The 24,717-nt window shown below is 41.8% G+C and overlaps 2 protein-coding genes across 4 annotated transcripts in view; one reads left to right on the forward strand and one right to left on the reverse strand.

Moving 5' to 3' along the window:
* The window catches only part of LOC116438279, a 29,857-nt gene extending 12,601 nt beyond the window's left edge, over nt 1-17,256 (reverse strand). Inside the window, exon 1 of the mRNA XM_032097112.1 lies at nt 16,801-17,256. Within this exon, the coding sequence (XP_031953003.1) occupies nt 16,801-17,126 (326 nt within the window). The 5' untranslated portion in view covers nt 17,127-17,256. The remainder of the gene's footprint in view (nt 1-16,800) is intronic.
* The window catches only part of GLIS3 (GLIS family zinc finger 3), a 168,009-nt gene continuing 160,106 nt past the window's right edge, over nt 16,815-24,717 (forward strand). For 2 of the 3 annotated variants that reach the window (XM_032096916.1, XM_032096917.1), the window contains exon 1: nt 16,826-16,908. The gene's annotated coding sequence lies outside the window, so the exon portion shown is untranslated. Of the gene's footprint in view, nt 16,909-24,717 lie in introns of all 3 variants that reach the window. The other variant, XM_032096918.1, reaches the window with a different exon arrangement.

Consider the following 24,717-nt stretch of genomic DNA (forward strand, 5'->3'; position numbering starts at 1 on the left):
AGCACATTTTACTTTCAAAGAAGTAAAAGGGGCAGCTCTGAGAGGAATGGCTTGTAAGAATCAGTGGTGAAACAAACTGAAGGAATACTTGTGAAAATGACTGGATTTCTAAATTCCACTTCTTATAATTATTATATTAATGCACTTTACAGATATTGAGGTTATGGCCCTGCACAAATAACCTTTTTTCTCTACATACATTTTTTTCAAATCATACTTCCAGCCTAGTGAGAACACTTTATATTGAAATTGGTGTTCACATTTGAAGCTCCTAAAGTCTTCCTGATCTAGTCATGCCATACACAGCATACTGTGTGCCATACAGGGCATGTTGTTTTATGGCACATTGTCCTACCTCTATTTCACTCTTATCACATCCTTGTCATCCACAGCTTGGCTGTTCCTGAGACACTTTTTTCAAACACAACCTGGGACACCCTTCTCCACCGGTCAGCCCTTGTCTGTGAAGTCCTGACTAGTGAGAAACTATGAGGAGGCATGTGCTTGCGTTTTATTCAGATAAAAAGCCCTATTATTTGACTGGTCTAGAGGTCTCCATGTAGGTGAGCTACAGCTGTGTGAAGAGTTTATTGCCTGCTCAGCAGTGGTGCAGTTGGGTGCAGCATCTGCTTCCAATGGGAGAGTAGACAGGAATGTACTTTGGCTAGGAACTGGACCTCTCTTGTCTTATATAGGAGCTGGAGAGGAACAAAATGGCATGAAGCAACTATGTTCATGCAGCACAAGCCATGCAAACAGACTATGTTCAGTGAATGACATTGTGGGCTGCTGCTTTGATGGCTGATTAGGAGGTTGGAGTTGTACGGATGATACAAGTCTTTGAGTTGTGTCAGTAATGCCTAACTGGGCACAAAGGAAAACATGATAGGCTATGAAATCCAGGTTGTTGGATGTACTGTGCTACTGATTGTCTGTGGAGTTATTGAGACAGGGTTTGAGTCAAAAACAGATACATGGTCTTCTCTAACAAGATTCAGGCACACAAGGTATAGGAAGTGTTTCTTTCTGGAGTGTTCCCTGTTCCTGGTTTGGTAAGAGGATGACTCAATATTCTATGGTAATAGAAACATATTTTGTGTAGCATGATGATGTGAACTTGTGAGATAAGTGCTGGTGCAAGAAAACACCTTTTTCTGTTCCCACTGATCTTCCAGGTAACTGCTTAAGTGCTTCTCGTTGATACCACTCAAGGCAAAGACTGCACTATTAACCTTAAGATTGTTGAGAGAGGCTGTAAATACATCCAGGCTCAGTCAGGCTCTTTATCTGTAAGTAGAGAACATCCTTTCACCACCTGCATTGCCATTAATTGATGTGATCTCCACACAGAAAGCACTTAAATACACCTATGAACTGTGGGTTTTTTTCAGCACTGACATGACTTATCTTTCAAGATAAGTATCGTTTGAAGTAAAGACAAGTTTGAAATAGATGTCTCAGTTCAATACCAGTTTCTCAGTTAATTTTATCCTGATGGTATCTTAATGGAAATTGAGTGCTTGCTTATGGTAATTTCAGTTGGAAGAAATATACAACATTTTTCTCTTAGTCATCTATAGAGTTAGAATTTGTACTGCTCTCTGAAGTTTTTGCAATTTAAAATCATGAGACACATGGTACTTGTCAGTGGAATACTTTTGTTCTGAGACTCTAGACTTAGGAGCCAAGTAGTTACTGCTCTTTGTTAGTTTGAGCTAAACAGCAGCAAATAAAAAAATTCAGTGCTGAGTTCCTTGGCACAGTCTTGTGCAGAAGATAATTCAAAGAATCACAAGTGGCTGAGCCTCATCAGCACCTCTGGAGATCACTCTGTCCATCATCACGGTCAATGACAGCAAGTTAATCACAGCCTTGAACAGGCAGACAGATTCTAAAACCTCCCTGTAAATAACATTTTAATACTTCTAGTCTGAGCTTCTAGTCTGTGCACTTCTGAATAGAATTTGTCTCTACCTTCCCCGTATCCTCCCATGAGGAATTTGAAGGTCAGAGAAAGTGTAACTCCCTGATGAAAAAACCTGGCAGACATAACAACAGATGAGGGAGGGGAAGGCTGAGGTGCTCAATAGCTTTTTCCCCAGTCTTCACTGGCAATCTGTTCCCACACCTCTGGAGTGGATGGGGAGCAAAGTCCTCCCACTCTAAGAGAAGATCAGGTTTGGGACTACTTGAGAAACCTGGACACACGTAAGCCTAAAGAACCTGATGAGATACATCCCAGAGGTGAGTGGAAAAGGAAACATGGTACCCATCCTTTAAAAGGATAGAAATGAGGACCCTGAGGAGTCCTCTGCTCTGTGCCTGAGTAGAGCATAGCACAGATCTACCTAGAGAAGGTGCTATGGCACATGGAGGATTCAAGATAGCCAGCACAGCTTCACCAAGGGCAAGTCTTGCCTGACCAGCCAAGTGGCCATCTATGATGGAGGCACCAGATCAGTGTGAAAGGAAGGGATAAAGATGATATTTATTTGGACTTCTGTAAAGCCTTTGTAACAGTTCCCCACAACATCCTTCTCTCTAAATTGGAGAGAGAGGGATTCGATGGGTGGGCTGTTCAGCGGACAAGGCTGCATGGCAGCATCCGGAGAGTAGTGGTCAACAGATCAATGTCTGGCTGGAAATCAGTGATAAACAGTGTCCCTCAGAAGTCCATGTTGGGGCTGGTTTTGTTTACTATCTTCATCTATGATACAGACAAAAGGATCAAGCACCCTCAGGAAGTTTGCAGGTAACACCAACCTGAGTGGTGCAGTTGACACACCTGAAGAATGGGATGCCATCCAGAGGGACCTGGAAAAGCTCAAGAAGTGGATCCATGGGAATCTCATGAGGTTTAACAAGACCAAGTACAACTTGGGCAACCGCATGTATCAGCACAGGCTGAGGATGAATAGATCAGAGCAGCCCTGCCCAGAAGGACTTGGGGGTGCTGGTGGGTGAGAGGCTGGACATGACCCAGCCATGGGCACTCACAGCCCAGAAAGCCAAACGTGTCCTGGGCTGCATCCAAAGCAGCGTGGGCAGCAGGGCCAGGGAGGGGATTCTGCCCCTCTGCTCTGCTCTGCTGAGACCCCACCTGCAGTGCTGCATCCAGCTCTGGGGTCCCAGCATGGGAAGGACAAGGATTTGTTGGGGTGGTCCAGAGAAGGGCACAAAGATGATCTGGAACCACATAGAGGCTGGAGCACCTCTCCTATGAGGAAAGACTAAGGGCTGGGTCTCAGCTTGGTGAAAAGAAGACTTTGGGGTGACCTTATTTGCAGCCTTTCAATACTTAACGGGGCTTATAAGGAAGATTAACACAGACTTTTTTTGGAGGGCCTGAAGCAATAGGGCAAAAGGTAGCACGTTTAAAATAAAAGGGTAGATTCAGACTAGATGTAAAGAAAACATTTTTTACAATGAGGTGTTAAAACAATGGAACAGGTTGCCAGAGACCTTGTGCATGCCTCATCCCCGGAAACATTCAAGTTCAGATTGGATGGGGCTCTAAGCAACCTGATCTAGGTGAAAATGTCTCTGCTTATTGCTGGGGAGTTGGAGTAGATGGCCTGAAAAGGTCCCTTCCAACACAAAATATTCTATCATTCTATGAAGTTGGAGAAGCAACAGATCTCCCCAAATCTCCTATCCCTTTTTCCAGGTTGACAGAAGGATGGGGGGCTCTGCTGAACCTAACCCAATATACAAGTCTCTTCCCTATTTTATTTGGAATCCAAAACTGGACCCAGCAATTCATAGCCACCTCACAAGGGCTGATCATTAAAAGGGAAAGGATAACTTCCCTGGATCTGCTGTATCTGCCTTTACCAGTATAGCCAAGCATTTTGCTGGGTTTCTTTGCTGCAATACTGTTTCCCAGGTAACAAAGTTACAGAATAACTTAGGTTGGAAAAGATATTCAAGATCTTCAAGCCCAAGCATTGATCAAATACCACCATGCCCACCAAACTACAGCACGAAGTGCCACATCTACTTGTTTTCTGAATGCTTCCAAGGATAGTGACTCCACCACTCACTGGGCAGCCTGTTCCAATGCTTAACCACTCTGCCAGTGAAAAAATTTTTCCTAATATCCAACCTGGACCTTCCTTGGCACAACTTGAGACCATTCCCCTTCTCCTATTGTTAACTGCCTGGAAGAAGAGACTGATCATCATTTCTCCACAGCCTTTCAGGTAGCTGTTCAAAGTGAGTCTGTCTCCCCTGAGACTTTTTTCTCCAGTCTAAACAACCCCAACTCCCTTAGCTGTTCCTCACAGGATGTACTCTGGAACCTACACAGCTCTGTTACCTTCTCTGGACATGCTCCAGCATCTCAAAGTCCTTCTTGGAGTAAAAGGCCCAGAACTGAACACAGAATTTGAGGTGTGGCCTCACCAGTGCTGAGTACAGGGGGACAATCCCTGCCCTGGTCCTGCTGGCCATGCTGTTGCTGGTACAGGCCAGGATGCCATTGGCCTTCTTGGCCACCTGGGCACACCCTGGCTCATGTTCAGCTGCTGGCACCAGCACCCCCAGGTCCTTTTCCTGTGGGCAGCTTTGCAGCCACTCTGCCCCAGCCTGTGGCACTGCCTGGGGTTGTTGTGACCCAAGGGCAGGACCCGGCACTGGGCCTTGTTGAACCTCACACAATTGGCCTCAGCCCATGATCCAGCCTGTCCAGATCCTTCTGCAGAGCCCTCCTACCCTCCAGCAGGTCAACACTCCCACCCAACTTGGTGTTATCTGCAAACTGACTGGTGCACTCAATCCCCTCATCCAGGTCATCCATAAAGACATTAAACAGAACTGGCCCCAGTACTGAGCCCTGGGGAACACTGCTGGTGACCGGCCACCAGCTGGATGTAACTCCATCCACCACCACTCTCTGGGCCTGGCCATACAGACAGGTTTTTACCCTGTGAACAGTGTGTCTGTCTAAGCCATGAGCAGAGAGTTTCTCCAGAAGAATGTTGTGGGAAACAGTGTCAAAGGCTTTACTAAAGTTCAAGTAGAGATATCCACAGCCTTTTCCTCATCCTCTAAGGTTGTCACCTGGTCATAGAAGGGATCGGGTTGGTCAAGCAAGACGTGCATTTCACAAACTCTTGATGGCTAGGCCTGATCCCCTGGTTTTCCTGTAAATTGGTGATTAGTCCTGAGGCCTGTATAGGGTAGTAATGAAAAGTAATAATTTACTGCAGTTTTCCTGGATAAGTGAGTAGCGTGAAACTTGAGCTAGCAAAAGAGATTTTGCTTAACAACACATATTGGAATCGATTTTGCCTCTTTGATTCAGAAACTTGGGCTGGGATTGGAAGTCCGTGAAGCCGTAACTCAATGTTTTCACCTTTTGCTTTTTCCCCATTGACTTTTTCCTGAAGGAACAGGTAGATAATGTTGCTCTGTTAAAAGAGGCCAGAGATCAAAATGCTGCACAAACTGTCCCTGTCTTGCAGCAAAGTTACTCAAGAAATAATTCCAATAGTCACACTGAATTGAACATTTAGTAGTTGGTTGTTGTCTCTCCTTATGATAGGTGAGCCAGAGTCTGGTTACCTGGGGGATCTCTGTATACCATAAACCTTGAAATCTAGCAAAATGGGTGGTTTCACAGAAATTACTTTTCAGAACTTAATCATATTGACATTCACAAATGGTACTAACATGTCTAAAGGCTAAAGGGACTAGTGGGGAGGTCACTACCACACCGCCACAGCAGAACTGTCAGGCATTTTGGGTATCAGGGGCTGAAGACCCACAATTTCTTATCTTAGTATGAGTAGGCAGAAAATCTGCACCGTGATTATGTTGAAGCTGCAGCAGTGTCCGATATAACTATGGATTCACAAAAAGTGAGTCTGGATCATGAAGAGACCCTGTCTCAGGTCTGTCCTACAGAGGTCACTGCAAACCCACTTCTGCGACAACTGCAGCGCTGGTTTGCAGTATTATCATGCTAACACTGAATGCAGGCTGAAGTGTCTTTGTCTATGAACAAGTATTTATTTACATCTCTCACCTGTTTGCACAGTGACAAATAAAAATGTCATGTATCCTTCACAGAGAGATTCAGTGTAACTTTGAGAGAAAGACATTAGTAAACATTGTGTTTTGACTTAATATCTCTGAGCCAGGAAAAGGAAAAAATTAGGACTCCAGCTCATTTTGTCTTTCAAAGATGGACACTGAACTCTAACTTAGAATAAAACTTGCAGTTCTTGGACTTCTGATTTTCTCCTACCTTAAGTAGATTTGCAATTTCACAGATGTCTGTGACATTGTTTCTATGAATTTTGGTGAAAGCTTTTTACGGTTTGTTAATATTGAAGAGAGGTGAAATAAAGCTTTTCAAATTAGAAAAAAGCTAATAGTACCTTTGAAAAACCAGTTTCAACACTAGGATTGAACCTCAGACTGCATTTAGGGAAAAGTTATCTTAGATGCTAACCCTCATTTAACGGCGATGTGATTATATTGAATAAAAGGTTTCTTTTTCTGGATGACTGTTCGAGTGTTTATCTACAGTGTCGGAGTGCAAGTGGTGAAAGAAGACATATTGATTCTTTTCCCCTGACACTGTTTTAGGAACATGGTTTCCAAACCACTGAAATAAGCTTTAGGAAAAAAGCCCAGTTCATGCTTCTGCCTATATCCTACATTAGTATTTGCAAAGTTTATACTAAAGGAGAACATGCAGGCTCACAGCTGGTATAGGACCTCAAAGTGTTTTATTTAGACCTTGATTCATGAACTTAAGGAAGTTCCAGCTTTGGCTGCAGTGGGGCTCTGCAGCCAGTGCTTGGAGTGACTGTGTGTCCTGTGTTTTTCCATGGCATTAGAGCATCTGCACCTGGGATGGGGCAACCTTGGATGTGTGTACAGACTGGAAAGTAGTGCCACAGAAAGGGACCTGGGGCAGTCTTGGTTGATGACAAGTTGAACATGAGTCAGCAGTGCCCTGGCAGCCAGGAGGGCCACCTGTGTCCTGGGGGCATCAGGCACAGCATCGACAGCCAGGCAAGGGAGGGGATTGTCCCGCTCTGCTCTGCTCTGGGGCAGCCTCACCTCCAGTGCTGGGGCAGTTTTGGGTGCCACAGGATAAGAGAGATACAAAGCTATTGGAGAGTGTCCGAAGGAGGGCCATGAGGATGGTGAAGGGTCTGGAGGGGAAGCCATAGGAGGAGCAGCTGAGGGCACTTGGTCTGTTCAGCCTGGAGCAGAGGAGACTGAGGGGAAACCTCATCGCAGTCAACTTCCCCATGATGGGGAGAGGAGGCAATGGTTTTAAACTGAAAGAGGGTAGATTTTCTTGGATACAAGGATTAAACGTTTTACAATGAGGGTGGTGAGACACTGGAACAGGTTGCTCAGGTAAGTTGTGGCTGTCCCGTGACTGGAAGTGTCCAAGGTCAGGTTTCACACCCTGATCTAGTGAAGGATGCCCCTGTAGTGAGTCATCATTATCTTTAAATGTCCCTTCTAGCCATAACCATGGTATGATTCTATATTTTGTAGATAATAAACACCACAGAGGATTTTAAAGTTTGCTTTAGAGTATGTAAAAAGCCCTGTATGCATAGTGAAATGCAGAATATTGAAAAAGGATACTTGAATACAGACACTTGATAATAAGAAAAGGTGACTCAGGAGTCAGCCATGCTTGAATATATCCACTTTATGACTCTTACTTGAGTAAAGCTATCAGCATCCTTTGTTGCTAAAACAGTGAAGGAGTATAGTAAGAAACAGATTATTCTGAGAGTGAAACTGTGTTATAATAGCTGCTCTGTCTTGAGCTGAATAATCATAAAAACGTAAAAAAATCACCTAATGGTCCTATTATGCCATGTAACAGAAATGATCATACAACTTGTGATTATAACAGGCAATTAAAGACAGAGGTGGCTGGTTTTTTTCCCCCTGCTATTTATATTACTGATTTATTAGTTTAGGCTGAAATGAAAAGATTCACCAAGGAATGTTAATAGTTGGCCAACATCAAAAAACATCACCCAGAGCAGAAAGGACAGTAAAATTCTATTCTGTTAAGACCTGAGGTGCTTGTGGTCTTTCAAAGTACAGGTTTTGAGGAGCCCAGCAAGATCCGAGTAGAAAAATGTGATGTCAAGCTCTCAGTAAATAAGACCCAGTACCTCTTTCTCATGTTTGGGTGCCCTTTTCTTACTCTTCTCTCTTTCACAGTATATCAGGGCCAATAGGCCAGTCCTGGCAGGGCAAATATATTCCATGGAATGAGGCACTCCAAACAGTATAAATACGCCTGCCACAGGAGAGAAGCTGACTGAAGAGGCAGTCTGCAGTTTACCCTCTCCCAGGCACTGTAACATCAAAGCCGAGAAGCACCTCTGAATGTATTAATGGTGCAGCAATGAAAGTTAATCAGCATCTACTTTAGAGATCAGGTTTCATTTGTGCCAATACACAAAGGCATATGCTCTGAAAAATCATTAGCTTGGGGAAAGTCCTTCTGTCTACCCATGCTTTCGAGCCAGACAGCATTTCTTTTTGTATATTCCTTCTTTCCTAGTGTCTCTACCTTGTGAGATACCAAAACCCATGTCTGCAGTCCAGCTAATCACTTAAAACTTGTTTAATTTTAAAGTTTTTTTATCTTTCTCTATTGAAATCAAACCAATTCAAGTCTTTGAAATCTTTCCCTTTAATAGTAACATGCAGTGCTGTGAAAATTCCAGAAAAAAAAAAAGGGGTCAATGCAACAAAAATGTTCATAAGTATTGACAGTCATTACTAGCAGGCAGTATTGTTGTATTTTAATGGGTATAGGCTTTCATTAGACATTGATATGATTACTTTTGATTGGATTCTTGAGTTGCATATGTGTATACATATATCTTCTCTAGAGATATGGTGTCTCTTGAAAAAATAGGTGATGCCAAAGTTCTTGGATGTCAACAAGAAAGAAAACAATGACACAATATTTTATAAAGGTTGATTGTATTTAATTTTCCTGTTTCTCTGTGGTCAGGTTTTTCCACACTTTATGTATCCCCATGTTATGCATGGAGACATTTTATGCATGACAACATTTTATGTTGTCAGAGTTGTCAGAAAAAAAAAGAACCATATTAGCACGTATGACACTTTGAATCTAACCCAGCAACAACAAGCAGTCTGAATTCAGCTACACAAGAAATAATTTATAAGTATTGCTGGAAGTCAGGACTCAGTCTTCATTAGAGGTGTAATCAGGAAGCTGGAAAAGGAAAGGAAGGAGATCTCATTAAGTATTAGAGAACTTCTCTGGAAACCTTGGAAGATTTTTCTTCTACAGCTAAAGCTCACTGGATTTGCTTGTCTAATCCTTATATTGTAGAATTTTACTGACAGTGTGATTTTTTTGAGTCAGCTCCATTTAAATCCATAAATGCCAGAGATTTTTGTGGAACTGTAAACCCCTTCAGTTACAGAGCACAGAAGTAAGTTGCTTTTAATTAAGAGATTTTAAAAGAGAGCTTTAAGTGTCCTTAAAAAATTAATTAAGAATATAAAAAACTAACATTTTGGGAGGATCAGAATGTGTTTTTAGCAATGTGAAGGAAATAGATAGAAATGTACCTAAATTGCTTTTGCTTATGGATAAGTATTGCCAGGCTCACGGAAATTAGTGAAGTGCATAGGCATACCATAGAGTAGAATTTTGAGTAGTATAACAATAAGTAAAATACAGCTTATTAATGAACTTAGGTGCACTTGTGGATTTTTGATCATTCCTGAGACACATCGTATCCCCAGAAAGAGTGGAACCTGTGACTTGGTTTTACTCTTTTCTGTTTAGGGTTCTTTAAACTAGAGCAGAGTAGTATAATAGGGAATTGGCAACAGTTGTAAGGGTTTTTTTGTGCAATGTAGACTCATGCAGCTTAGAATAACAAACTCCAATGGTATTTAGTAAAGACTGTAGTATTACATAGATCATCATGGCTGTTTTCATGCACTTTACAAATGGATAAAAAGGGAGAAGTTGTTAGCATTGCTTTACATAAATTCAAGGCAAGACTCAGGAGATGAGTTTCCAATCCGCTATTTCCCTGTAGTTCTTACAGAGCTAATTAAATGTGAAGATATGTTGATACAGTTATGTGAACTAGGCTGGGCATATGAGTGAATACTGTTGTGAGAACAAAGTCAGGTAAGTCAATATTTTGACACTTGGCTAGCATATAGACAACTCTCTTATTTCTTACATATGTCTAAACACAAAATTTTGAGAGTACTGTGTGACCAGCCATGTATCTGCACTTTGATTTAACTTCAGTAGAGGCTATAGGAGTCCTAATTCCAAGTAGAGAAACACTGTTTTAGGGAGCATATTCAACAATGCAGAAGCAGAAAACATAAGAAATAAATTCTAACAGTAAAATATATGATCCTAGGAAAAAGTCAGATTTCTATCAGAATGAATTGCATGTAAAATTGAACAAAAAAAGAGTAGCATAAAATTGTTCGCATGTTCTTCTTAAATTGCACATCTCCCCATAATGGAAATACACTAAAACAATGAAAAGAAGGGAGTGTGGATGATTTTCTTAAGGACATAGGAGAGAGTACAAAGTCAAGACACCTTTTACTTGGGCTTCATGGAGACAACTGTTGCCTCTTTCCAGGCAATGGGCTTCCCATGGCAATACTATACATGCAGCACCATAACTTCATCCATGTGCCTCCCCCAGAACTCTTTCTTTGGGAAGAGGCACACTGGCTGCTGGAGATAGCCATGTTTGGGGTGAATTGTTCAATATCTGGTTGATCAAGAACCTACTTTTTAGTGTGTTTTCCACCAGTATTTTCTGAACTATTAGTTTCTTTGGTAGAAGTCCAAAGGTACTATAAAGAAGAAAGCTAACTACACACATGACAGTATTTATTACAGGGTATGAAGTAAAATTTAACATTAAAAATCATTGTTGAGGTGAGTAGGCACAGAAACAAGAGTAGGAGAAAAATTGCAGTGGTATGTGCATACCACTGAAGTGATTAATAAAATGCTTACTCTCCCAAACAAGAAAAGTGAGTTTCAACATTGTACTTATCTGCTGTTCAATCTAAAATTGCTGGGGCCTACAAAAGAAATCATTATTAATATCAGAAGATCTTACTGTAGGACAAACAGCAGTTCCACTTTATTGCAGCATTTTCTTCTAAGGTTTCTAAGTGGACTGTGGGAAATTTCCTTCTTTTTTTCTTACTTTGCCCTCAGTTAGCATCCTACCTATAATGCTATTTCTAGCAATGCCATTCATCAGTGGATATTGGGAAATGGATGTCATGGTAGCCTGAAATCCCTTATAGTCTCTCAATGGAAATTAGACATGTTTGATTTAGAATACTTTGGTCCACATCAAACTCAATTTGACTTCAAATGCAGTTCAGGCACGAAGACAGAGGTTCCCAAGCAAATGTGGTCCCTCTGTTCTCTTCGCCTAATTGTCGATGTACATGATATTCCCACTTTGTGACCTGAACCCGATTGTATGAAATATGTAGAAAAAGTGTCAGTTAAGTATTGGTATATGACTGTCCTAGCTAAACTCCACTGCTGATATTATGTCTTTTCACTGATTAATTTATGCGAGTTGGAAAACTTATTCTACTCATCAGTCTCAGTTCCACCTTCTTCAGGTGCATTGTAGGAATGTAGAACTCCCTTGCAATTAACTTTCATCTAATAATTTTATTTTCTGATCCTAAAGGTACATGGTATCATCACATACTGTCATAGTGACTGCATTCTTCTGCAAAGGTTCTGCATGTGTGTTCATACCATACAAAACTAGACTACAGTTTAAATAAATTAATCCTGTCTACCAGCACCAGCTTTGTCTGTATAAGAATGCTGGAGAATCAAACTCAATTTCTTTGGGGAGGTAAATAGAATGCATATATTTTTTTCATATTTATTCCACAGACAGATTTCTTTCTACCTGACCACTTACATGTAAGAGTGGGAATGGAACACGCTTTATACATCTCGTCAATTCACAATGAAGGGTGAGTTGGTGGAGCTGCAAGGAGAGGAACTGATTTGTTATAAGGGTATCTAGATGCTGTAAGGAGCTTTGGAGATCTTAGCAATATGCTCTTTATAGTGTTGGTTTCTTACAGTGTGGAGGAGAAATATATTACCCCATCCTCTGTGTAGCAAGTAAAACGCACTACAAAAGTAATATTTGTGAATTGTGGATATGGAAATGGGAAACTGAATTACGCAGAAAAAAGCTTTGTGGCCCTGCTATGTCATGACAGTATCAGACAGCCCTCCTTGATCTCTTGTGAGGAGCAGGTAAATGCAACCTGTGACCTGTGATTGGAAAGATGGAGAAAATTGATCAGACCCCAGAACTTACGCCCATAATCCCCTATTTTTTCTACTAAACAGAGGTATCAGCCCTGAGATGCTGGACCATGGATGATGGCAAACAGCCCCCTTGAAGAGCTCCCCCTTGCTAGGGAGTCAGTCTAAGCTAAGATGGGAGAGGTGCAAGTCTTGCTTTTGCACCTAAACCAGGAAAACCCAATTTGATGATATTTTAATATACTTGTGTCAGTAAAAGATTTCTATTATACATTATGTTATTTGAGATGGAATTCAGTGACTGTCTTTATTTTTTGTCATATCACTGTAACTACCAAAAAAATTGTTCTCATTTACACAGCAACTGTGAAAACAGAATAGATATGAAATGGAAAATCTGAGGTAAAATTATAGAATTAGACCAAGAGTGCTAGTTAGCAAGAATTTTTTTTTAACTGTTGCCACTAAAAAAATTTTTTTGAAAAAGCTACTGCATATCTGTTTGCATCTGAGAAATGAATGTTCAAACTTGTGTTCAAATCAGTATGTCTGAGGCATCAAGAGACAAGACCTCCTAATTCAATTAGTGTTCTCTAACCAATTATCATTGTATTCTAGGTACTCTTGAGATTTTTTGTTTTCAAAGGTATCCTGCGCTCCCATTAAACTGACTGCCCCAAGTTCGAAGGTGTTTGGGTCAAATATTTTTTTAGTTTTGCTACAGAAATGCAACAAAATTAATTTGTCTAACAGTCCTGCTACATAGTATCTTTTCCCTAAAACTCAGTTCTGCTGCTACCAGTACACAGAAGAAAGAGATAAGAAAAACTAAAACCAGCTGTATCTTTGGGTTGTCACATTCCTTATTCTCTGTTCCCTCTGCTACAACAGTTTTCCTCTGGACCCTGAAAAAAATAATCTGAGTTTCTATAAATTATGCTTCAATGCCAAGAGAGTCATTTCCTCTCTCAAAAAGGCCTCCAAATATACCAGTAAACAGAATAAATAATCTCATCTTCATTCAATTTCTTTCTCCCCATTAAATGAGCCCTTTTCAGAATCTTTAGTCACTGACCATCTCCTGTCAGGGCTCGCTTATAAAGATGGTCTTTCCCTGGGACAAAGGAGACGAGGATTTAGATGAGCATGTGTCTTTTCCTGCACACCTGGGAGTAAAACTCTAGGACAACAAACCCAATGGCATAATACAAGAATCAGGCTAGGAAGAGACTTTGCAAGGACTGGCGGATACTGCGTTATTCCAACAGGCCTTGGGAAAGAGAAAAAGAAGTGAAAGGGCTCATTTTTTTCTTTAAAAAAAAAAAAAATTGAAAAATGCTTCTGGTGTTTGACAGTTTGTAAACTGAAGGTTTAATTCAAAGGTGCACTGTACCCTCACATAGCATGTAACTATACATTTCCTTGAGCAGTAACTAAAAGATTTTACTGAACTAAGAAAATTTGAGACTGAAGTGACAAATATCAATTTTTACCCTCAGGTCTTGGATGGGTGGCAGAACAAGTTCACAGATTCAGATACATTTATTGAATTTTGGAATCCACTAGCTCCATTAGATACATGCTTTTACATAGAAGGGATAAAATTTGCAATAGAGAAAATAAAAAGTAGTAGTTTTCTGAAGGCCTTTTCACAATTGGGATGTGTGCTTTATGTGAGGAATGAGTACAGGTCCATATTGATGGGTATGAATATGCAACGGTGTATGACAGATATGAACATGCATTTTTGTTACCCACTAAGAAAACTAGTAAGTGGATGCACTTACTAGTCTCACCTGGCTTATTTTACATAAACTTTTCTTGTTATTTCAGCACATCAAAAAATAAGAATTCTATTTAGTTTCTAATGTTAACTTTGTAAATATGAGGTGTTGATTGTCTTCCTTACTTCATGCTCAGGACTTCTCAGCAGGCTTTGCCCATGACAACAAAACCCCTTATCCTGCGTGTAGAGGCTGCCTTTACTTAGCGTTTTAGACCATGTGTTTCTCAAGCTGGTACATTGATAGGATCCATCACTTCTTTTCAGTTGAAAAACTGAGGCAATTTACTTTCCATATGTAGAAATAACTCGATAGAGCAAATAGATCTTTTTAACGGTGGTTAGATTTGGTTTCTGATGTTGTCAGGGTTTATTTAAAGCAATTTATTTTAAGCAAACTCACCATTTATTAGGTAGATTTGAATGACAATAAACCCTTTCATTGTATACGCCTTTTCTTGTTGTTTGTATTACTCATTTTCAGTGTGAGTCTTCCACTATCCTTACCACGGCTATCATGTCAGTTAGGGGATAATCCTTGAACTTTTTAGTGATGACTTTCAATTAAATGATAATTGCATAGAAAATTCTGGCATATAGCACCAGTAAAGAGACAGTAAACAAAAATCTCATTGAGCTCACAAGTAAATCTTCTGCTTTCATGTGGAAAAGACCCCTTCAGTTATCAGTTCTTTTAATATGATTTTTAAAGAGAGACACAGCTTACAAATATTTGTTTTAAATGTGCTATGAATAGTAAATTTATTTACAAGTATCTCAATCCCTAAGGGTCCATACACTTAGAAAAAACCCCAAAACACTGGAAAGCAACAAACCTTAAAAGAAAGACTGAAGCCTCAATATCTCTGCTATATTTTCCAGGTATGCAAAGAACACAATATTGACTTCTTACAAACTTCACAGTCACATAAATTGGATGCAATATGAATGAATGACAAAGGACCTTTAGCTCAGAGGAGTTTGTTCAGCTAAGGATTAAGGCTAACCTTGAGGAACCCAGTGATGTGGACACACCAAAACACATCCCTCCTCCTCAACTCTCCTCCAAACAGCTCTTGCAGCACAACAGGGATACAGGCTCCCCTTCTCCTTGGAAGAAGCAATAAGGACTACCACAGTGCCATTCTCATTCTTGGAGAACTGGGATTAAAAAAAATTTTAAAAGCTGGCCTGGCCATGCTTGGCATGAAAGGCCCTCACCTGCTGCACTCTTCAATTGCCCATACATGCTAGTGGGCTCCCTTGCTGGGAAACTCCCCTGCTGATAGGGCACCCTGCCAGAAGATCTGCATGCTCATGCTGGTAGAGTGATAGGGCAGTTTTCTGCTCTCTGAGCCTGGCTTTTCAGCTGGTTCATTCTCCTCCAGCTTCAGCTCATTTACACCCTCAATTCCCGAGTTACAGCAGAGGGGAATAAAACTGACTCAAACTGAAAGAACCAATGTGTTTCAATTGTTGGGCCATATCCTGCATGTGTAGGAGCCTTTTCCAGAGCAATGGGTGCTCTTCATGGCATTTACCTCTCGCCTGCAGCTGTTTTTGCAAGAGCTGATCTTCAGCCTTGGGCCACAATATCCTTGTGCTTTTGCTCCGAGTGGATACTTCCAACTTTATCACATTGCTAGTCCTATGGTATTTTGAAGTCAGATCTCCATCTAATTGAGAAAGGCTCCTGCAGGCATGTCGCAGCTTTCTACACCCGGTGGAAAAGTGCCACCAGGTATTAAGCCCCTTCATCCTCTTTCCCACTTCCAAGGTCCTGTTCCTCTGGTTTACCTGCTACCTTGCCCTACCATTACATCTTCTGGTACACCTCCCAGACAGGTCCCATCCAGGCCCTCTCACAGCCTCCGTGCAATCCCCCACGCATTCCCCATAAAGCCCGTGTGTACCCCCACACTATCCTCCAGGGAGCCTGCAACCTTTAGAGCTTCTAAACATTCCTCCTTCAGAACTGGTGCAGCCCCGCACCTCCTCCGGTCCCGTTACACACAGATACAAACACCGCCCCCCCTCCCCTACTGCAAACCTCTCCGGCCCCCGTGGCACCCCGGCGTACACCCATCTCCTCCAGCGCCTATGCAGTCCCCCGCCAGCCTCCCCCTCGGCATCTTCCAGCCCCTACACGGCCACCCCACTAAGCCCCCCTCCACCACCTGCGCGACCGCCGGGTTCCCCGGCCCCTACACAGCCGTGTCCCTCCGCACCCACGCGTCCCTCGGAGCAGGGGGCGCGGCGGGGCCGCTGCCGGCGGGACGCCGCTCCCCCCGCGCGGCGGAGCAGGCGCGGCTCGGCGGGGACAGCCCGGGCCGCGGGAAGGGTTAACGGCGGGGCGGCGGGCACATGACAGCGGGGCACGGGCGGCCGCGCTCGGCGGGAGCTGCGCTGCCGGCGGGGCAGCCGGGAGGTGAGTTTCCCGAGCCCCGCGGCGGCTCCGCGCCCCGCCGCGCCTGCCCGCGCCCGGGGGCGTGCGGCGCGGCCCAGCCCCTCCGCTGCCCCGCTCGCCGGAGCTGCCCCCAGCCCCGCGCCGCCAGCCCCGGCGGGGAGAGGGTGAATCGGCGGCTCACGGCCTCCGTGTCAGCGCGGGGAGGGCGGAGGAGAGGGGAAAGCAAAACAAACGCTCTTGTGGTGCCGTCAGTTCGCGGTTACTCACCTCGCCGGCCGGTCCGCCGCCGAGATGGGGACGCAGCGCTGTCTGGAAGGACGGGACAGACACACGCCCGGGAGATTTGTCATCCCACTGGTGAATAACCGGAGATAGGTACCCGCGGAGGGAGGCTGCGGAGCGGCGCGGGCGGGAAGCCGGGAGCGGCCGGGGGTGCCGGCCGGAGTGATGTGCATCCCGCGGGGCTGCCGCGCGGAGGCTCGTGGCTCTGATGCCGGGCAGTGTCCCGCCCGGGGCTTCCTCTCATCCAGAGACTGTCCGCGGGCGCAAGAGACCAGTCGTGTCGAGCTTGGTGAGGTGACAGCTCTGTTCATCTGCTAGGCTGTATGTTGCTAGCAACTCCAGCCTCTTAAACTTGAAAGTTTCGCAATTCATGGCTTTTAGCTGTGCCCTCCTGTCTTATTCGCTTTTGGCCCCGGTTGAAGCTGCTCATGCTTTGGCTGCGAGGTCTGTGGGGTGAGCCGTGGTTGTGATAAGGGTGGCGGTAGCTGTCCCCCGGGCCATCAACCGGGCAGTGTATGGTAGCCTCCTGCACTGCCCCACCACGAGTGGTGGTCATAGTGGGGGCACCAGGGCAGAGCAGGTGTCCAATGGCCCCATGTCTCTGCCTCCGCCTTGCCATCGGCTCACATGGGGATATTGTTGGTGGTTTCCTATGTGTTGCATGGACTGAAGATCTCACCATTGCTGACACTGCAGCATCAGGAATTGTGCCTGCACTTCTGGAAACTCCAAAGCCATTACAGGCAAAGTGAACAAGTGGCATTGAGAGTAAAAGGTGCACGAATCAGGGTTTGCAGGAACCTTTGTTTGCTAAGTAAGGATGCTGTGGCCACTGATGGCATGTCAGAAAGCCTGCCTCACACGCCGATACTCAGTGCTGCCAATTTGTACTTTTTAGGTTCTTCAAGCATCTTGTCTGAAGTTTGTAGCTAGCCCTGATGAGAATAACTTTGCTCCTGGAAAGCTCATGCTGTTCTTTTGGAGCAACAAAACAGGGAGTTAGCACAGCCCTGATACTTAAGGTCCTGATAGAGAAGAAGCTTAGGAGATCTTAATTAACATAATAAAATTGAGAAGGTTTCTCGGGCAGAATGGCAAAAACAGTAACTACACTAGGATATACATCATCCTGTCCAGTGATAATGGCTGCGCTTTCGATGGCAGTTGCAGCAGTATCAATGACTGTTCTGCTCTGTGTTTGTACAGTCCCTCACACAAAGGCATTCCTTTCTGTGACTAATCTTCCTAGGAATTATAGTGATGCAAGTAATAAGTAATTAGTAGATTTCATTATACTAGCTCTGAGAAACTCAATCATGTTTGGGGGCTGGTTGCCTCAAGTGCTGTGGAAGATCTTTAGCTATCATTTGCCTTGCTTGTTCATGCTGTATCAAGAGGGCATTCTGGTGATACTTGAGAATGCAAAACTTTCAGATTGTGTGACCTTTTCTAGTTTTCCTTGGCTGACGACCTGGGCCTTAGAAAAATGTGGTATTATCGGAGTAGTGCAGTTTGGAATGAAGCCCCCTGTGGTAGTTCAAGAATACAGCTGTCAAGAAATGGATACAAATGACCAAAACAGCGGATGCTAATATGATGTATTTCTTATTCTCAGTAGTACATGAGTTCTGAGATGCTGGCAGATGTGGAGGGTGAGGAAGAAATTCTATATAAATTGAGACAAAAGCTTGTTTTTTAGCCTCAGTTTTGAAAGCACATTGTCTTCCTTTATTGCAATTGGGATGCTTAATGTACCTATTGTTCCAAGCCTAATTTCAAGCTCTCAGTTATTATTTCTTTCCTAGTTAAATTTCTATGTGATTTTCCTTTTCAAGGAGAATTTATTACTATGCTCTGGTCTGTGAGCTAAAGCCAGATAACCGTACAAAAGCTGTAATACTTCCTATGCATGTGTGCTCTATTTAGAAAATGCATGGCAGCTTACACTTATATTAGGGTGTGTCTTTCTCACAAGCAGTTGTGAGACACAAAAACCTCAGGAGTCAGTAAGGCTAAGGTGAAGCATCCCTACAGCTTTTGGTGCCTGTTTCTTGCCTCTCTCCATCACAGTCTGTCCACCCAGACTGGCTCATCAGGGGTGTGATGTCAATACTTCTGAGTATTTCACTGTGGTGCCACTGAGAGGTAATGCTCCAAATACCATGGCCACGTGAAGATGGAAGGGCTGACAAGGGAGAATAGAGCTTTTAGGGTAGGCAGACCCTTTAGGTGGCCATGTGGTTGCTCAGCCCTGGTAGGAAGTAAATTTTTTCCTGGAATTGTGCCAAGGAAATTGTGGAGGGGGACATGGTGAGAGGCTTGGTTGTCCGTCATCATGTTTGGGATAAGGGAAGGCACTCATAGTCTTGGAACACACAGTCCCAGAGGAGGGGGTTATGGTTTGTGTTTGCTTTCTGTGGTGTCTGGTAGCTGTTGTAGAGGTGAGATGTCTCCAGTGGAAGAATAGGAAGGAGGTATGGTTCAGTCCCTTGTCTTTCAGTCTTCTCCTTTGGGACAGTGCTTGCTACCCTATGTGCAAAGTGCCAGCATCTGATAAGTACTTTTGTGAAAGCATCTCCTGAGCTGGATTTACTACAATTCCTTAAACTGATCTCTGCAGTGGAGTAATTTAGCTTTTGTTGAAATTTAGAAGTATTTTACCTCTTCATTTGTGGGTGAAGCAGTAAGCCAACTCCGATTACTTTTCAAAACTGCACTGTAAAAGTAGAGTATATAGTGTACTGTACTACAGACATAGATTTGTGAAATTTTTTTTTTTTTTTTTTTGCTTTCTGAAGTATTCATGTTTGGATTTTCCAAGGCTTCAGTTCAGCTTGAATTTAAATTTTATTTTAATGAAATTGAATTTATGAATCATTGCTATGGATTTTGAGCACTTATGTTGTCATAATATTATTGATGCAGAGTCATAGAGCTTTGAGTAAGGTCTGCTTAGGAGAAAAGAGACATAAGTGTTCTTTTGACATCTGTGGGAGCACAAAAAGGTAACTACAGTATCTTACTGATGGACAGAAATAGTGCATTAAAAGATAGAAAGTGCTTCTGTTCCTCTGGTAGAACAAAAGAATTTGTTCATACAGCGATTCAGTTTCAGGATATTATTATTTCTGGGGTTTGTTTGTTTGTTTTTGGGGGGATTTTTGTGTGTTTTAACTTGAAGCATTAAGCGTCAACCCTGCTGAGCACTGCAAAACTTATTTCTAAATAAGTAATTGGATTTGGTGCTGTATTCCCACAATTTCCAAGATCACTTTGATTAGAAATGTATGGGCTTTTTCTATTATGGGTAGCTATTTATGGATCTGATGCAAAAGTTAGTTAGACTTTTAGAACAGAATTCATGTCCAATTGGCATTTAATTAGTTATGCATGCTTTAATGCACCTCTAGATAATCTGATGTTTTGATCTGATTCAGCTTGGCCACTAATATGAGAAGGTCCTGATTTCTTAATGGAAATTGATACTAAAATACCACAAAATAATAATTTTTAAGATGGGAAGGCTTACACTCTCCAAGGTGTTTAATATTTTAAAGAAAGAAAATACTCATTTGCATGTCAATGCAATGTTATACATTTTCATAAACAGAATCAGAAAGGAGACTAGAGGACGAAAATGTAGAAGAATGACTTAACATGTTTCTACTCTCATAGAAAAGTTTGGTTTGTTTCTACTTGCAGGTCAATTGGTTCAAAAAAGAGTTTGCTAACATGAGGAAAGAAATTAAGGGTCCAGAGGCCTTTCTTCAAGGGTAAAAACCACAGCAGAAGCTAATGAGAAAAGACGATAGTATAGAACACTGTCATTCCTTGTAAGATATAATATTACTAGAGAAGAATAGCAAGGGACACCAGCATATTAACAACACAGGCTGTATATTGACCTCAGTTTATAGGGTTTGTAGGTCTGTGTAACCTGTGTAGAAAAATTCTGTTGATTAAACTAAAGGTGCTTTTGTTGAGTAAAGGTAATTCATTCATCATGTTAAAATCTTTTCTTGATTATATTTGTACTTTTCTAATGCAGTTAGAATTGCAGACAAGAATTATAGGGAAGAATGATTTTTATTTGTGGCCAGTTTATAGTGACATGGTATAAACCCTTGCCAGCAAAATATGCCTTTTTTTTTTTTTTAGTATGTCCTTTTCTGAAGACCTAATCACCTGTGTTAAGGCAAAGGACTTTCTGCTTTTAAAATAAACTCTGAGAATTTAAAAACATTCAGCTCTCCCTGTCCTTGGTTGAATTGGAGAGAGTGATTTATGTTTCACCCAGGCATGAAAATAAGAAATACTTATTTTTATTGGTGTACTTTACAATTTTTATTCCTGCAACATAAAAATGTAACAATAAAAAATAGTATGTAGAATAAGACTTTTATGACCATTTAAGTGTGGTTAAGGCATATCTCTCTTAGTTAGGAGTTTTACCCTTGCCTTTGAAGATATCATGCTTAGGCCTTTCATTTTTAGTGAGTTTTAAATGGAAACTGTGTGTGAATAACTATGCATAGATGTCTTTGTAGACATTTAGATGACTTTCGGTCTAGAAGTGTGCTGTGAATGCAGTTTTGTGAAATAAACAGGGATGCTTTGTGCTTTTTGACAGTTCACAGATGGAGAAAATGGAGACTGCAGAATCATAGTAAGCAAAGGTGTAAGTATGAAGGTTTCATGAAGTCAGTCATGAATGTACTGGTTAAAATCTTACTGGCTTCAGTGTTGAAAATTTTGTGCTGAAGATAAAGTTACCGTTCAGCATTTTGCTGCAACAAGACCATAACACTTCATTAAAACCTTAATGCCTGTATGAATGAAAACCATGATTGAAGCCATACTTCAGTATTGTTTCTATCAGCTTAATTTGTTTGTCTGAACAAGTTAATTAGGCACCGAGTCTGTGATTGAACAAACTGCTTAAACATGTGCTTAATGTTAAACAGATGAACCTAGTGATGAAAATTGGGCCTGAGCTGTTCAGCTGAATTAGGGCTAAAGTTATACTCCATCTGTATGATATCTTAGCCCAGCGAGTTACACTGACAAGTGCAGCTTTTGCCTAAAAATCTTTTTTATATCAGGAAATGTTCAGATCTAGTAGATTCTGCCTTGGGGTAGGTTGTGGCTGAGATGATCTCTCAAACCCTTTACCAGTCTTGTCTTGTAAGATTAAATAATAGGAAAACATAAGTGATGAAAAGTCAGAGTTCAAAAATTACTGGTATAATTGGAAAGATGTCCTTGAGGATTTACTACTATGTGATTACATTTCAATTATGGCATATCTATAGGCTTATAAGCATCTTGTTTTGAAGTGATTGCAGTTGTGTTTATGAATGCTTCTGTGCTGTGCTTTCTTCCAGTACTTCTCTGTGAAGTGCCACAGAGTTTGAGGAACCACAGAGTCTTTTCTGTGGTTTTGGTGTTTTCTCTTCATGTTGTTGTATGTATATCCTTTAGAACGTGTACTGCAATTTTTCCTGTTTTGTCAGTATCTGCATGGTGGTCCCCTACTGCATGTGCTTTTCAGCATAGACTGAGGAGATGGCAGAAAAAAGTGCAGTAGCTGAGTTCATTCTAATGACAACTCCCTATCAGAGGGTCCTTTCAATCCTGGCTGCCTTATTGTATTTGCTCAGCATTCACTTAATGTCATGGCTGATTTAGATAATATGAAGGCAGTCGACCTTATTGAAACTTCAGCTTTTTGAGGAGTGGAGAACGGAAAAAAAGGTTTTCTTCATGTTAGAGCTCAAGTCATTGCTTGGCTTTGTTTTTTCTTCCTGAGAGACCATATAGAGCTTGTACTTTGTTCCTTGTAACCAGTAAAGTCACAAAGTCAGTAGTCATGTACAGTCGTCTTTCATCTATTACTTACTACAATATAATTTATTTCTGTTTATGTATTTTTTTAAACAGGCATAATACACAGTAGATTTCTTACTGACTTTGGATTGATATCAGTAATAGCTGTGGGTCTGTAAAAACACACTTTGATTACATTAACTTCTTAAAAAGGAATGGGAGGTCATACAGTATGAGCCATCAGACAGCAAGTATTCTTCATGGACCTAGGATCATCCATGGACAGCAGACCTCACCTATCAGAATTCATGCAGGAACACCCTGCCCATCTTCAAATAGCAGCACCCCAATACCAGTTACTGGAAACTTGTCTGCCAGCCTGCACTTGGAGGAGGGATAGCTCCTCAGAGAAGCGTCATTGACAGTCCTATTCACACCCTTGCCCGAAAGTCCAAATAACTAGTGGTTACAAAAGAGAACCCTTTATTACAAGTCCCACAGTTTTTAAAGCTAAAACAGCAAGAATTTTCAGATACTTTTTCCCCATGCAGAGGTGAAAGTAATATTCATTTTTCTACTGCCATCAGCAATAGTATTTTTTTTCCAATGGCACATATCTAGATGGTATTGGTTTAAGTAAACGGAAGCCAGTCGGTTCTTTACCACTCTTTTCCTACAAAGGAAGAGACACTGCAACAAGATGTCTTGATATTTTCCATGAAAGAAATTCATAATTTGATTATGCTCAGGGACTTTGTATTACACAGCAGTTGCTCAGAATCACTGAGTTGTCCTATGATTCTTTATAAACAGTGTATCTTTGCTTTGCTAACCTAACCTTTTGACTCAACAAATCCAGAGACTAATTTTATGTTCTATGGCACCACAATTTTGTCAGTGCTATCAGGAATACTCCTTGGATGCATGAACACACCTTTCCACTGGTGACTAACAGCTGCTTACTGATGAAAGCAGCAATAGTCATGCTTTTTTAAGGTGTCTAGGCTAGACATGCTGTGGAGTGCTTTGTCTTAACTATAGATTTGCAATTAATTTCTTGAAATCACTGTTTATGCTGTAGAAATTAATGATGCATAATTCTCACAAAATTTGGAGTCTGGTTCTCTGTGAGTAAGTGCTTGTGCATCAGATGAGAAAGTTCTTGACTGTTTGCTCTTGGGTCTTAAAAGTCAAAATGGAACATTTAAGTTTGCAATACTTCTTGACTCTGATCACGCTGGAGATGAGGATGTTCCTTTGGAGGAGTTTTTTTATCATATTTTCAAAATTTAATGTACGTAGACATGAGAATTTAATGGACAGAAATGAATTAAATGGTTTAAGATTAAATAAGTTAAATAGAAAATGGCTTGGGTTACTATCCAAGTGAAAGTGGAGAAAAGGAGACAGATTTCCCATTTTATTCCAAGTGTGTTGCTTCTCTCCATTTGCTGTTTTTCTTTACTACTTCCCTTTGAAAATTTAGGAAGTTCATCCCTCTTTCACAAGGCTTGCAAACTTGAAACCAGTACCATTCCAGAGCTAGTTGAAAGTTAACTGCACGTTGAGTGCTCTGCTGAGTCAGACCAGTGGTAATGCATATACATATTCATTGCGTGACCTCTGAGATCACTGATCTGGTGCTCGAAGTGCTGGAGATGGTGGGTGTAACCCACAGCATATACAGCGAAAAGAGGTGTGGACTCTCCACATGATAGTTTTGGAGGAACTTTTCTATCTCTCTTTCTCTACAAGTAGAGCCTGATTCTTGCTGTCTTCAAAATTATATGTCTGAAAACTGAGAATCCATACTGGGATCTTTAAAATTGCCCTGCATAATAGCTAATCCACCTACAGTATATGTGGCAGAGCAGCATGGGAAGGTGAAGAGAACATCAGCCAGTTTGGTGTCCCTGGTTTGTAGATTTTGAAATGGGATTTTTATCTGCTGTGCCTGATTGCTCTGTTCCTAGATGCTGTCATTTCTGCCTGTCCTTCTCAGCCTGATTAACTTGCACATATGTAATATAGTCCACTCTTTTGTGGGACAGTAAATAGAAAATTCAGCTGAAGGCT

The sequence above is a fragment of the Corvus moneduloides genome, chromosome Z (assembly GCF_009650955.1).
Source record: "Corvus moneduloides isolate bCorMon1 chromosome Z, bCorMon1.pri, whole genome shotgun sequence".
In the NCBI taxonomy this organism is placed as follows: domain Eukaryota; kingdom Metazoa; phylum Chordata; class Aves; order Passeriformes; family Corvidae; genus Corvus; species Corvus moneduloides.